General features: G+C 48.2%; 1 protein-coding gene across 1 annotated transcript; it reads left to right on the top strand.

Annotated features, from left to right (window-relative positions):
• Positions 1–1,512: 1,512 nt before the first annotated feature.
• LOC128108821 (D(1B) dopamine receptor) lies at positions 1,513–4,705 on the top strand. Its single transcript, XM_052735850.1, has one exon. It carries the CDS (start codon positions 1,895–1,897, stop codon positions 3,320–3,322), a length of 1,428 nt encoding a protein of 475 aa, XP_052591810.1. The 5' UTR covers positions 1,513–1,894; the 3' UTR covers positions 3,323–4,705.
• The last annotated feature ends 11,149 nt before the right edge of the window (positions 4,706–15,854 follow it).

Here is a 15,854-nt window from a genome sequence, read left to right as displayed (position 1 = left end):
CTATATTAGGACCTCATATCTAGTAGTTGCTCAATGACTGGCTGGTCTTCATGCCTATTCATAACAACTCCAGTTATTTTCCAGCATCACAAGGGGTTCCTTTCCAGGATATCAGGGTTGGGGTACAGGTTAGCTCAGGTGTGGGAATTCCCACTTGACCCATCTGGGCCTTGTGGTGACTGATCTTTGTTTGGAATGGTGCTGTTGCCTTCTCAAACGCAGGTCAAACATGGAGGAAGCTCAGAAGAAGGAGTAGGAGTCATGGGCAGAGGCAAGCAAGTGCAAGCTGATGAGCCGTCCTGAATGCGTGGTCAAAGGCCCAGCCTCACAGGGAACTTCCCAGCCAGGGAAACTGTATTATATTGTTACCCAGCTGCAAAGTAGAAAAGAACTCTGCTTGTGGTTGAGTGGAGGGTGGGCATGGGACCAGGTCGGAGCCTGGAGGCTGGAATAGTGGCACCATAATGGATTCGGGGACAAGGCCACTAGTGGCAGAAAGGAGAGGCAGGAATGAAGGGGGACTGTTCAATTTGTGCCTTGGCACTGGGATGGGTGGTCTGTCCATCTCTCCCAGGAGAAGCCAGGAGCAAGAAGGTTAAAGGGGTAAGGGACGTTTGGGGAGTGTTTGAGGTTCAGAAGCGAGGGTTCCTGTGGAGCTGGTCCAAGCGCAGGTGCATCTGGGGGCAGAGCAAGCAGCTGGAATAGGAGGCAACACCTACAGCGGCAGCACAACCGTCAGGCGCCTGCTTTCCTTCACCAGCAACTGAGCTCCACACCACCAGGGAGACAGGAACATCATGAGAGGCTTGGTGCCTGAGAGATGTGCTAAGGCTGGGGGACCCTGCTGTCTCTTCACGCTTTCCCCATCGTTTCCCCCTCTCCCTCTCCAGTTGGGCCTTTTCGGCTTTAGTTTCTCTGAAACACTGAGTCAGCAGCGCTCCCCTCCCCCCAGTAGATTGAGCACATCCAAAATTAGGAAAGGAAGGACCGGTTCCAAGATGAGGGTTGGTGGGGAAGCACTCTTGTCAAGGCCGAGGAAAGCTGTGTCTCAGGTGGGCGTGAAGGAGAAGGCAGGTTCAGGGGCCACTGTCTCCTGAGCACCTTGTGGGTGACTTCCAAATTCTTATGCACCCAGAGAGTAGACCTCATTGTCTCTCCTGGGAGAATAAATCAAGGCTCAGCGAAGTTAAGTAGGAAATTCGGGGTTCTGTGACTCAGAATACGGTTCAGGATGCGGCTGTGACATCTAAGGCCACCCTCTTATCCCCAAGTCTCTGGTTTGTCTGGATCCACTGTGTCCCACCTCTCCTCCACTTGTCTTTACAAACGTGGCTAGGGCTGGGGCCCCAGAGGTGGCCCGGAAGAGACACCTGGTGTTGAAAAGGGGGGAGGGGCTATTTCTCCCCGAATCGGGACGAGGGTGTGGCACTGGGGCCCCTCTCCGACCTGTGTGTGGCCTTTGGAGTCGGAAGACGTGGAGATTCCGGACGCCAGGGCACAGGTGGGAGGGCGCACGGGCGACAGAAGCGCGTCTGATAGGGGAGGGCGTGCGGGACCTGGCAGCCACCGCACCACAGAGATCGCCCGGTGCCGGCGGCTCCGGCCCCCGCCCCCTTTGGCGGCCGCTCTGAGCTTTTCCGACTGGGACCCAGAAGCAGCAGGATCACAGCCAGGGCGACCCGCGAGCACCGGTAGCTTCCTGCCCCATCGCGGGGACCAGAGGCGCGCAAGGCGGTCACCACTCCGGGATCCCGTACAGCGCAGGGTGAGCGCCCCTCCGGTCCGGGGACGGTCAGTTTCAGGGCCCGGCGCACCCTCTGGGGTGCCAGATGGGGCTTCCCGGGGGGGCGCGGGGTCGAAGTTCGGTCGACCCTCCAGTGCTACCCAGAACGACATGCTGCCGCCTGGGCGCAATGGCACCGCGCATCGGGCACGGCTGGGGCTGCAGCGGCAGCTGGCGCAGGCGGGCGCCCCGGGGGGCTCGGCGGCCCCGCTGGGACCCGCGCAGGTGGTCACCGCCGGCCTCCTGACTCTCCTCATCGTCTGGACCTTACTTGGCAATGTGCTAGTGTGCGCAGCCATCGTCCGCAGCCGCCACCTGCGCGCCAAGATGACCAACATCTTTATCGTATCCTTGGCGGTCTCGGACCTCTTCGTGGCATTGCTGGTCATGCCCTGGAAGGCCGTGGCTGAGGTGGCTGGGTACTGGCCTTTTGGGGAGTTCTGCGACGTCTGGGTGGCCTTTGACATCATGTGCTCCACTGCCTCCATCCTGAATCTGTGTATCATCAGTGTAGACCGCTACTGGGCTATCTCTAGGCCCTTCCGCTACGAGCGTAAGATGACCCAGCGCGTAGCCCTGGTCATGGTGGGCCTGGCCTGGACCTTGTCCATCCTCATCTCCTTCATCCCGGTCCAACTCAATTGGCACAGAGACAAGGCAGGCTCCCAGGGCGGAGAAGGCCTGCTATCCAATGTGACACCCTGGGAGGAGGGCTGGGATCGAGAAGGGAGGACGGAGAACTGCGACTCCAGCCTGAACCGAACTTACGCCATCTCCTCCTCGCTCATCAGCTTCTACATCCCGGTGGCCATCATGATCGTGACCTACACGCGCATCTACCGCATTGCACAGGTGCAGATACGCCGGATCTCCTCCCTGGAGAGGGCAGCTGAGCATGCTCAGAGCTGCCGGAGTCGCGGGGCCTGCGAACCTGACCCCAGCCTGCGGGCATCCATCAAGAAGGAGACCAAGGTCTTCAAGACACTGTCAGTGATCATGGGGGTCTTCGTGTGTTGCTGGTTGCCTTTCTTTATTCTGAACTGCATGGTTCCTTTCTGTAGCAGTGGAGATGCCCAAGGCCCAAGGACTGGCTTCCCTTGCGTCAGTGAGACCACCTTTGATATATTCGTCTGGTTTGGCTGGGCCAACTCCTCTCTCAACCCCATCATCTATGCCTTCAACGCTGACTTCCGGAAGGTGTTTGCCCAGCTGCTGGGATGCAGCCACCTCTGCTTCCGGACCCCTGTGCAGACTGTGAACATCAGTAACGAACTCGTTTCCTACAATCAAGACACCGTCTTCCACAAGGAGATCGCTGCTGCCTATGTCCACATGATCCCCAATGCGGTGTCCTCTGGAGACAGGGAAGTGGGCGAGGAGGAGGAGGAGGGGCCTTTTGATCACATGTCTCAAATCTCTCCAACGACCCCAGACGGTGACCTGGCTGCTGAATCTGTCTGGGAGCTTGACTGTGAGGAGGAGGTTTCCTTAGGCAAAATCTCACCTCTCACCCCCAATTGTTCCCATAAAATTGCTTAGAAACACCCTCATGGGAGTATACAACTGCAGCCATATTTACAGGCATTTACACATACATGCACATAAATATACACACTCCCAGTGTGCATCTGCTTTCTGTAGTCCAGCTGCATAGAAACCAAACGATACTTAGCTGAGAAAATTAGCCGAGGCTGTTGGAATAAATTCAGACGCTGAGTTCATTCAGAAAAGTGTTCCCTTTAGGGAAGAGAAAGTGGAGCCCAGTCCTTTAAGAGCACACCTCAACTTAACCTTCCTAACACAGACTTGTTCTGTGATTCTGTCTAGGCTGCTTTTTAAATGACAGGTCTCTGAGTAGCAAATGTTGGAGTGCACTGTGGCTTTCCAGAGACTTGGGTCTGTAGCCCGGTCCTCTGGTAGCTTCTGTTTAGTTTAGATTGGGGCTCTTTCCTGGGCCCGGGATTTTTTTCCCTGTTTTGTTCGGCTTTTTAAGGTGCACAATACACGTGCTTGGGGTTGGGGGAGGGTCATCTTTGCGCTGCCAGTTGGTGTTTGGTGTTGCTCCTGGAGGAACCTCAGCGTGCTCTTAGCAGACAGCTGGGTTTTGGAGCACACATTTGTTTTCTGAGCAGCTTGGTTTAGGGAGCACGCTGCACAAAGGGCCCTGAGGAACGGCTGAATTCTCAGCTTTCTTACTATTAGTCAGTCACTCCTCCAGGGCACACTGAAGGCTAGTTCCACCTCCACCGTGTGTTAGATTCGGACTTCTCAAGTCTGACTGGTTCTATTTTGACTCTTGGAAACTTTTTCTAGGATCACAGGAGACAATGGTCCCGGTTGCTACACAGATGCTCTGAGTTCATTGAAAAGACCACCTAGAATAACAGCTCCGTCATCTCCATCTCTCATCCGCAGTGTTTCAAAGTGACGTGGCTTCAGTAAACCACATTTTATTGGGTCTTTTAGCTGCGATATGTTTCAAAATGCTTCAAAACCAAAATCCTGCTTGGAAGCCGATGGTTTTTATTTGCAGACAGTAGCAAACGGAGTGAACTTCAACCCGCATGCGGAAAGCCAGAGGCAACAAGTCAATGGATGAACTCATGGGGTGAGGGGCTCACAAGGGAGCCCACCTGTCTGTCTTTTTGCTGTCCCTCTCTGCACCGAGTACAGCCAAGAGTACTTTATTCTGCTGTCATTTCACTAGTCACAAACGTAAACATATAAAAAAGCAAACGGACTCTGCCTATGTGAGCTCCCACACTCCCCTGCTCCAAAGACGGCTTCTCAAGGACAGTTCAATCAGTTTTGGTTTCCCTATGGATAATTGTGTTCTGAGTCTTCTGAACAGCCGTGTCTTGTTTCTTGTAAAAAATGTGCAGTGCCTGTCACACCATGCTTAATAAATGTGTGTTGAATGAATCATTTTCTGATTAGTGAGGCTAAAAGCACACCTCACTTAGTGTATTGAGTCCTACGATTTTTGTTAAACTGACGCTGGGATCTGAGGACGGTGTTCCAGTTTTGACTTCTTGCAAACCTGGAGATAAGCAGACCATCAGGGCATGGGCAGGGGCTGGGAAAGGTGCACTGTGCCAGGATTCCTGAGGTGGCTGCATGATCCCGAGTGAGCCTATGGCCCTCTCTGGGACTCACTTTCTGGAAGCATTTGTAAATGGAAGGACTTGGTCCATTAACTTAGTTTTTTTTTTTTTCTTCTCTCATACATTATATCCCAACTGCAATTTCCCCTCCCTTCACTCCTCCCAGCACGCCCCACCCCCATATCCCCTCAGATCCACTCCTCCATTTCCCTTCAGAAAAGAGCAGGCCTCTCTGGGATATCAATTAAACTTGGCATAGCAAGTTACAATAAGACTAGGCACAAACCCTCACATCAAGGCTGGACAAGACAACTCAGCATGAGGAAAAGGATACCAAGAACAGGCAAAAGAGTCAGAGACAGCCCCATCTCCCACAGTTAGGAGTCTCACGAGAACACCAAGCTACACAACCATAATGTATGTGCGGAGAACCTAGTACAGACCCATGCGGGCTCCATGATTGTCGCTTCAGTCTCTGTGAGCCTCTATGAGCCCTGCTTAGTTGATTCTGTGGGCTGTGTTCTCCTGGTGTCCTGGACCTCTCTGGCTCCTACAGTCCTTCTTCCCCTCCCCCAAAGGCCTCCCTGAGCTCTGCCAAGTGTTTGGCTGGATCACTAACTTTCAAATTGTGTTTAGTGATGTGGATGATCACAGGTAGAGTCTGAGAAGCCCAGCAAACTCAGTTTTGATGCTCATTTTCCCTATAGGGCTCTGGAGAGCTTTTTCTGAGCACTATGAATCCCAAGTGTGTGAACGGCATCTCCAAGCATCTTTGACCCTGAGAATCCTTGTTGGCTTCGATTCCTATTCTCTCTCTGGTCTTCCATTACAGGGGCACAGTTTGAGAAACTTAGAAATTTAGCTATTCCATCCCATAGAACAGGTTGTGGTAAGCCAATATGGGGAGTGGTGGTAAATGTCTCAGTTTAAAGAGGTCTGTGTTATGGGAAGTCCATCTTGTGGGTACTGTGAACCCTCCTCTCCCCCACAATACATCATTCCTCCTGTGTACTATTTCCATGTCATACATGCTCAGCACTGTCTTACACTCTGGGAATACAGTCATCTGTCAGATTCTCTGCTGTCTTGGAACCTAGTATTAGTGGGCTCAGGTAAAATTCACATTACATTGCCTTGGATCATTCCATCCATGACATTCACCAGACAGTGGTAATGGCTGTGACATATAAGAAAAAGAAAAAGCTGTGCCTACATTTAGTATTATCAGGGGAGGTATCTCTGAAGAGGAAGAGCTGTCTGGGCAGGTGCCATAGCCTGGAAATGGACTGCGCTTTGCCAGGCTAGAGAAGAGAAAGGAGGCCAGTGTGGCTTGGAGACCATGGATGAAAGGACATGCGCCAGTGTCTGCAGCAATCTCAGCCATCATGACTACATGGGGGGGGGGGGCAACGATTGCATGAACTTGGTGACTTTCGTGTTCCAGAGAGGCAGGAACTTTTGTTAGGCCATTTTACAGATGTAGATGTGAAGGCACTAGTAGGTGAAGCAGCCTGTCTGTGCTCACACAGCTTATGAATGGCAGAGCGAGACTTGAACCTAGGCAGCTTGGCCAAGGAATCTTTAATCGTGTGTGTGTGTGTGTGTGTGTGTGTGTGTGTGTGTGTGTGTGTGTGTGTATGCATGTGTGTGGTGTGTTTATGTACATGTGTGTTCAGAGGTAATTGTCTCTGTGACTGGGGGGTCAAAGGCTGACATTGTTGGGATATCTTATTCAATTTTCAGCAAAAGAGGTTTTCTCACTGAAAATGAGGAGCTGATTTGACTGGACTGGTTGACTAGTGGGCCCTCAGGATACTCCTGTTGCAGATACTCATTGATTTTATGTGGGTGCTGGGAATCTAAACTCAGGTCCTCATTCCTGCAGAGCAAGAACTTAACCCACAGAGCCATCTTTCTGCTCCCAAGGTCTTAGAGGGGCTTCCAGGAAGTTCAGAATATTTAGCTCTTAGCTCCCTGGATCATTTACTTGTATTAGCAGACCAGCCCTGTGCATCTGCTCCAAGCTGGAAAGAGAGGCCATGAGAGAAGTGGATGAGGCAGCCCTTGGCTAAGGCTAAGCCTTGCCATAGATGGGCTATGAGCTTTCCTGGGCTCTCATTGGCCTTCCCAATTAACCTTACATATTACAATATTCCCATTTTACAGATGAGGACACTGAGGCACAGAATTTCAGTGGCTTACCCAAAGTCATATGACAAGTAAGTGGTGGACCCAGAGTTTATATCCGGCTCTCAGTGGTGGTGTGTGTGGGGGGGGGCTTCCTTTCCTGTCTATCACTGTCAGCAGTAGGGTATGAAGAGTCATTTTCCCGGAAGCTCTACTTTTCAGCTTCTTAGGGAAACCCAAGGATAGGGCCACTCTTTCACACAGATTGTCCTGTGGCCTGGTCTAGAGGTAAATTCCTCTCCATGTTGACCCTCTGTGTTCTTCATATGGTCCTGGAACAGTGGATGATGCTGCTCAGCTTAGGCATAGGGTGGGTGGGGATCCCATCTTTCCTCACTCTTGACAGTTCAGATTTGAGAAAGCATGCTTTCCATCATGACTTGTCAGGGATGACATGCACGCCAGTTCCTATGTCAATTTTGGCTTCATTGCTGGAGTTCTGTGATGATCAGGACTCCAGGGCTGCATTCCAATTGGTTTCAACAAGGGGCTGATTGATGATCAGTGTCTGCGATGGGCATGGAAGATGAGGTGTGTGTGGTGCTATAAGCAATTGCTAGTCTAGGTCTACCAGTTGTCCTCTTCCTTGTGTGCCACTCGGAACCATCAGAGATTAAAATATTGGTGTCAGAAATCTGCTCCAAATTGGTTGAACACTGTTTTCTGAGGATCATGGTCTAAGCTTTGAAATTTCATGTTGTTCAGTGTGCTTGACTATGTAGTCACACCTGAGAAACAGCACAGGGATGCACTTTCATCAGTGCTTCAAATCGACGTGCCTTGGTCCTATCTTGGAGGGTCCTGTTACATGGACTCTGAGAGTTGATGACTGTGTCTGTGGACTCTTAGGTCTCTTATTAACTTGAATTATTCCTAGACATTCTGCTACATAAGAGGATTTGAGGGCAGGGGAAATGGCTCAGTCAATACAATACTTGCTGTGCTGGCACGAGGAGTTTTACTCTAGTACCTGCTTCAAAGCTGGGAGGGGTTGGGTGAGATGCTTCTGTAACCTCAGCTCCAGAGTGGGTGGAGAGAGGTGGATGCTGGGGGCTCACTGTATAGCCAGTTTAGTGGAATCGATGAGTTCCAGGCCAGTGAGAGACCCTGCCTCAAAATTTAAGGTGGAGAGAAATTAAGGGAGACACCCAGTATTGACCTCTGGCCTCCACGCACGTGCATTTGTGCCAGTATGTACACATGTACAACCATGAACATATACACACACACGCAACACCATATACATATTCATGAGCACACACACACACCCCCCACACACACAGAGGAGAATCTGATTAGTCAGTCTTTATGGTTGATGATGTAAATAAGCAAACCAGCTCAAATCTCATGGCCCAAGTATCCAGAAAGTGTTCAGAAAATGCCCTCACCGATGGAGAACTCTGGGGGTGCTTTTCCTCAAGGGAGAATCATTCAACAGTTGAAGCTAGAACCATTTGTCTCTGATTCCTAGATTTCTCATTTTTAAAACAGGAAAGCAAAAACAAAAACAAAACAAAAAAGAACGCAAAAAACCCAAGCACATAGCAAGTATCTAATGAATGTATGTGTATTAATGGACTGGTAAAGTAAAAAGAACAACAAACCCACCAAAATGTTTGCCAAGGATCCACGACAAAGGGAGAAGGCTATGGCAGCCACTCTCTGATGGCCACATGATTGTATACTGGCTATTTGGCAGCTTTTAGAGTTCGTATCCCAAATGCCACATAGGCTCATATATTGAAGTCTCGGTCCCAGCAGATGGGGTTCTGGGAAGTGGTAGAAACCTTAGTATATGGAACTGCATTGGAGGAATCAGGTCAATGGGGGTGTGCCCTGAAGGGTAAGATGGGACTCTGGATTCCTCCTCTTTCTTCACTTCCCAATTTCCATGAAGTGAGCATCACATGCTTGCACTATGATGACTTGCCTTGCCACATGTCCAAAGTGATATGACTGGGTGACCTCACACTCAAACCTCTAAACCAAAAGCCTAATCAGTCATTCTTCTGTTTTGGTTTATATATTTTTAGTGTGTGTGTGTGTGTGTGTGTGTGTGTGTGTGTGTGTGTGTGTGTGTGTTTATGTGTGTGTTCATGCACTTGGATATCAGAAGACAGCTTCAGGGATTCAGCTATCACCTCCTTTATGACAGAGTTTCTCACTGGCCTGGAGCTCACCAATTAGGCTAGTCTGGTTGGCCAGGGAGCTTCCGGGAGCTTCAGGGAGCCTTCTGATCTCTGCCTCCCAGTGCTAGGATTACAAACACTTGCTGCCATGCCCACCTATTTCACCTCAGTTCACAGATCAAGCTCAGGTCCTCACACTTATGTGGCAAGCGCTTTGCAGACTGAGCTGTCTCCTGAACCCACACTCATTCCTCTTTGAAGCTGTTTGCTTCTGAGCTGACTAACTGAGCTTGTGTTTCTTTGGATTCCCAGGCTCAAAGACTGAGAGAGACTTCACCCTGGTTGCTGTGTGGAAGGCATTATTGCTTGGAAGCTTCAAAAATCACGTTGCCGGCTTCCTTCATGCTGGGATGAGGAACAGGTAGCCAGAGGGATTGAAACGTTTTTGTTTTGTTTTGTTTTGTTTTTAAGGTGGTTAAATGGAATCTGGGTCTTTGGGCTCCCGGTTTGCTTCTTCTGTGGTACGGTGAGTCCAGTTTAGACTGAGTGCTGTCGTTTGGTGGATTATATACAGACAGGCAGGGACTTTAGCATGCTGATTAATTCTCGATAGCAAGCAGCATGGAGGATGATAATTTACAACTGACAAATGCTAGCTAGCACCGAGGGGGGCAAAGTAGCATCTCAAAGGCTTGTTTTTGTTTGTATTTCATGAAAGACACCAGGCCTCTCTGTGCTAAGTGCCAGGAAGTCAGTTTCAAAGAAGAGCTGGGGAAAAGAGGATTTTAAAATTATATTACAATCTCAAAAATAAAATAAATTTTAAAAGGGGGGAAAAAGAATTAAAACCAAACACAAGGCACGAGCTCTTTACTGCTATGAGGTCCTTGTGCAGGCTGAGTGGCTCTTCAAGTGTGATGGGGAACTTGCTCTCCCACCCTATCCTAGTACAGTGGGAATGTCACCAACATCCCAAGAAGCATAGAACAAAGATCTGAGTTGGGGATAAAGGACTTGGGTTCAAGTCTAATTTTAGCGACTCTAAGTGAACAATTCAATAACTATCCCAGTGTGGCCTGTTCTCCTCCAGTCATAATAACTACACTGCTTTCATCCCTTTTAGATTGTACACCCTATCAGATGCCACATTGGAACTGACACAGTCATTTCAGAGAGCCTCCAGGCTGGCCCTTTAAGAGGTCTTGACACAGGAGTATGGGGCTATCTATCTTTGAGAATGATGGAATCTTTCTTGGCTCTTGGTGAGCTTAACCCAAAAGGCTTGGGTCCCAGAAACTCAAAAGCCACTGGGAGCTTTTAGGTTCTTGTTTTACAAATTTGAAGACTGAAATTCATGAACCACAGAGGGTGGCTTTAGGAAAGTATTATAGGGAGCTTAAGTGAGAGGGAAAGGCAGGGCTCCCATGCAGCAGGAGGGGTCCTGGGCTGGGGTATCACTGAGAGTCACTGCCTTGGAATTAATAAAGCTTTGCTGGAGGAAGGAAGGGCTGGGAGATGAACTGGTCAGACCCATTTGTATGCCAGATGTAAAGGTGTCTTGAAGTGTCTCTCATGCTCTCAGTACGATCTCCATCAAAGGGAACTCCTTCTGTGGAGAAGGAAAAACCAACATCCATTCTGGCATCCCTGACCTCTGGCCGGTGCATTACCAAAGACATTTTGGTCTAAACACTTCTGGCACCTCTGGTCCCCTGACGTGGTGAGGCTCAGGGATAGTTCTGGCTTTTAGTCAAGAGGAAAAATTATTCACTTCGGGGTCTTTTACCCTAAATCTCCTCAGCCAGTTTCCATCTCCTGTTTTCATTATTCTTATGCCTTTTGTACTGTCCAAGGGGCTGAGGCTCTGGAAGGTCAACCTCCTTGTTCAAGATCACACTGCTATAACGTGACAACATAGGGTTCAAGTCAAGCCCACCTGGCTTGACACTCTGCCACATGGTAAGAACGTAATGGAGAAGAAAGGGAGAGACAGAGGGATGGATGAGCAGAATGAACAAGAGAGGCTGGCTTAGGGTAATGTAGATACTGAGTGACGGAGCTACAGTTCAACCCTCCCAGTCCCTTCTTACTTCTAAACACTACCTTATACCATCTTCCTGGCTTAAGCGAATTCTTAGCTGTGACATAAATCATTCATGAAACTATGAGGAACCCACGAATGTTTGGCCTGGGGATGTTACTAACACTGGTGGGATAGATCATCTTCATTGCCACTTTGACTGGGTGTGTCTGTGAGGGTCGTTTCCAGAGAGCATTGTCTAAAGTAATTACCTGAGTGTAGGTGGCAGGTCCCATGGGCTTGGGGCCCAATTGGAATATAAGGTAAGAAAAGGAAGTTGACAGAACACCAGGAGCCCCCCTCTTTCTGCTTCCTCACTTGTGATGATGTGGACCGAAGTGGTCCACCCATGTGGATGGAGACCATGAGTCCAAATCAAACTTTACTCCTTTAACCTGTTCCTATGGAGTATTTTATCTAAAAGATAAGTAGCTGATATAACTGGGATCCACTGCCCATTCATGACAGGCACACCAAGGTCTGTGAGACCCCACAAGCTCACAGCACTCTCTTCTCTCCAAACTCTGAAGCCCAAGCAAAAGCCCACATTTCTTATGGTATATTTTGATCCTGTTAGCTCCAGCAGCAGCACGAACAATTATCACCCAATATTCGACCTGCTGGCAACACATGGATGAGTTAGTTGTTCAGAACTGATAGGCACATTCCAGAATATCTGAAAATTATGCATGCATTTCTCAATGAACAGTTAAAATGATGAATCCAACTTGCTACATTTTAATATGGATAGTAATAAATGTTACTGATATATGTCATCAACAAGACATAAAACTGACAGCCACAAAATCAGATGGACAATTGCTAGAACTCCATCCTTCCCAACTACAGTATAAAAAGATATTGATGAGTTCCAGACAAGCCAGGGCTATAGAGTGAGACCCCAAAAGAAAAAGAAAGATATCGATAAAATTTGATATGGAGGAAGAAATTAACCTCCACTATCTGATCATCATTGTGAAGTTTGGAGAGAAAAGATTGTTTCAATAAAAATAAATTCAGTGGTTTTTTTTTTTTTTTAAGAAAGTGGAAAATAACACAGAAAATGGCTTTAACTGCATCAAAGAGAAAAAATGATCAATGCATTTAATTAGCTCAGTGCATTTTACTCCAAAAAATATTAGTTGCCAGGGAAAATTCATCAGTGTTGATTATTTACTTAAATGTTTATTTCCAGAGCTGAATTTTGTTCATTTCCCACAGTTCTATTCCCATGCCTCCCCACTGCTCACATGCTACCCTCCTTCAAGGTTGATAGGCCACTGGAGCTACAAAATGAAAGGTCTTGGAGGCAGGTTCAAGGGGACACTAAGACAGTTAGGGGTAAGCAGTTATTTCCACCATGGACAGACTGGACAGACAGACACAGTGTGGCGGGAACTCGGTGTGATGGGGTGAGGTGAGTAGGAGGCCATAAGCTGTAACTTTTTGTTTTGTTTTGTCTTTTGTGTTCCGGGTTAGCCTCAGACTCACTGTGTAGTCAGGGGTGACTTTTGTCTTGGTGTCTCTATTGCCGTGATAAAACACCACGACCAAAAGCAACTTGGGGAGAAGAAGGTTTATTTCAGCTCAGACTTCCAGGTCACGGTCCATCACTAAGGGAAGTTGGATCAGGAACTCAAGCAGGGCAAGAATCTGGAGGTGGGAACTGATGCAGAGGCCATGGAGGAGTGCTGCTTACTGGCTTGCTCCTCATGGCTTGTTCAGCCTAACTTCCTTATACAATCAGGGCCCCCTACTCAGAGTTAAAACCACCCACAATGGTCTGGGCCTCTCCGCATCAATTATTAATCAAGAAAATACCCCAAAGATTTGCCTACAGGCCAATCTGGTAGGAGAATTTTCTCAATTGAGATTTCCTCTTCCCAAATGACTCTGGCTTGTGTCAAGTTGACAAAAAAAAAAAAAAAATTAGCCAGCATAATTGACTTCTTGTCAACCTGATATACAAACACATCACCATTCAACTACAATTTCCTTGCTCATTTGTCCCCAAAATGTCATGTTATGATCACAATATAAACATAATATAACTTTAAAAGTCTCTCAGTCTTTAGAAATTTCATTTCTTTAAAAATTCAGTCTCTTTACAGAGGAGTGGATGGGGGATGGGTAGAAGGGAGGTATGGGGAGGGAATGAGAGGAGAGGAGGGAGGGGAAACTGTGGTTGGTATGTAAAATAAATAAAAAATATTTAATAAAATCATTCAGTCTTTTTAAAAAAAAATCCGAAGTTTCTTTCAAAGCTCGAAGTTTCTCTAAAACATCCAAAGTTTCCCAATCATGGACTCCCGTAAAGTTAAAACAGCAAGTGGAATACTTTGTTATTTCAAGAGGGAAGAACTGGGGCACGGTCGTCATATCAAAGCAAAACCAAAGTGCAACTGTGTAGGGCTCAGTGCCAGACTTTGGGGACTCACGGTCTCCTGAGCTCCCAGGGCCCCGTTTCTCCAGCTCTGCACCGTCTGGGCTTGTCTCCCAGGTCCAGGCCAGTTGCACCCACAGTTGCTGCGGTTGCCCCATAGCACTGGTGTCCCCAAAACGCTGGGGTCTCCGCTGCAAACTCTGCCAGTGTCCTCTCCCAGTGACTCTGACCCTGTCCCATACTGCCAAGTCTCAGCTCCCGTGCATAACTCCTTCAGTCCTGGGGCTTTGACTGCCGTTGAGGCTGCACCTTCTCCAGCGTCTTCCCACAGTGCTAAGCCTCAGTTTCTAGTCTGACCTCTTTATGCGTTTAAAACTCTTTACACCATTTCTGTCTTGGAGACTCTGACCACCTTGAGCATCAAGAACCAAGTGCAGCTTTGGCTCCTTCTGGACTACAGGTCCTGTCTGCTGACCCTGAAGAAAACACATCCCAGGAGATTTTGTCTCAACGTTGTTGCTCTTCTTAATCATAGCTGACTCTTCAGCCCCAGCTGACCAGTATCGATTATCCCAGAAAAGTACAGGTTTCACTTTAGCTGTTTTAAATTCAAAATCTTACAGAAATGGCTCTGGTAGAGTCTTTGATTCCTTCTGAAACATCACAAGCCGCCCTCCATCATCTGCATTGCTCTCAACACTCTCATTTTCTGAGATCTTTTGTTCTTTTTATTCTATGTGCTTTGGCGGTTTGCCTGCATGGATGTCTGTGTGAGGGTGTAGGATCTCCTGGAACTGGAGTTACAGATGGTTCTGAGTGGCCATGAAGGTGCTGGGAGTTGAACCTGGGTCCTCTCTGCAAGAGCAGCCAGTGATCTTAACTGCTGAGCCATCTCTCCAGCCTCCTTCCGAGCTCTTCTTAAGGCACTTTCTCTCTTCTCCAGTCTTAATGCACAGCTCTCAGGAAACCACTGTGTTCTCCTATGCCATCTCTCCAGCCCCTTGTGCTTTTCATGGAAATGGCTCAGTGGTTAAGAACACTTGTTGCTCTCGCAGAGTTCTGGGGTTTGGTTTCCTGGTACAATTGGTGTCTTACAACCATCTAGGGAATCAAACCCCACTCTTTTTAATTGTGATCACCTCTTCCCAAATGCTCCTGCATGCACACAGTGCACATAAACTCAAGTGGGTGTGCGCGCACACGTTTAAAAACTGCATGGAATGAATGAATGAATGAATAAATAAATGAATGGCTGAATAATGACTACTGATTCTATTGGAGGAGAGAGGATGGGATTGAGTTTTGTCTCCTCTGTCTCTTATCTTCTGAAGAGATTTTGGTCAGGATGCATCTGCCGTGTCCAGACACCCAGGACCTAAACGATGCTGTCACAGAGGGAAGCAAGAGGAGCTCTCTTTGGGAGTCACAGTGAACACCGGCCATGGGATATCATTTTTCCAGATCTCCTGAGGAGTCACTGGAGGCTCCTGTGTTCTTAAGTCATCTGCCTCCTTGGGCATTATGCTAAATACTGAGCTCATGCTGATTGCCTAAGCCGACTGACTCCTTCCCAATCTGTGTGGATATAGCATCCTAGCATCTCCTACAGTCAGGGCCTGCTACACAAAGCTAGCTGCCTTTATGGGTTATTTATAACCAAGTCATAGTGGGAATCATTATGTAAAGACTGTTGTTTCTAACCTCCCCCCAGCGTCAATCCATCAATTTTATTTAATGGTGCTGGCTGCTGTGATTAGATATAATGAGTGAGATAGGGTTGGGTTACAAATGAAAATGATCAGGGCCAAGGTGGTTTGCTATTCTAATCCTTAAAGAGAAAGATTCCCAGATATCTATGCTCCCACACCATTAGCATGAGTCCTTTTGCTTTTTATGAATGTAAATAAGAAGGATGGTTGGCCAGTGGGAGGAAGACCACATGAATCAGGGGAGATACCGTGCGCTCAGCCCACGATTCCCATTACCCAGCTTCAATCACTTCATGCTGCTTAACAAATTGCTTTGAGGTGGGGCATTTGCATACAGCAGAAGTTACTTCTCACTGCTCTGAAGGCTAACAAGTCCAAGATGGAGGTGCTGCAGATTCAGTGTTGGGCTAGGGCTTTCCTTCTGTGTTAAGACGGACTTGCTGGCCTCCTCCACGTGGCAGAAGGGGCAACCTGTTCTC

This window comes from Peromyscus californicus, unplaced genomic scaffold (assembly GCF_007827085.1).
Source record: "Peromyscus californicus insignis strain IS unplaced genomic scaffold, ASM782708v3 Scaffold_13__1_contigs__length_99412109, whole genome shotgun sequence".
Lineage (NCBI taxonomy): Eukaryota > Metazoa > Chordata > Mammalia > Rodentia > Cricetidae > Peromyscus > Peromyscus californicus.
This window is presented reverse-complemented; position numbering and strand designations above follow the sequence as displayed.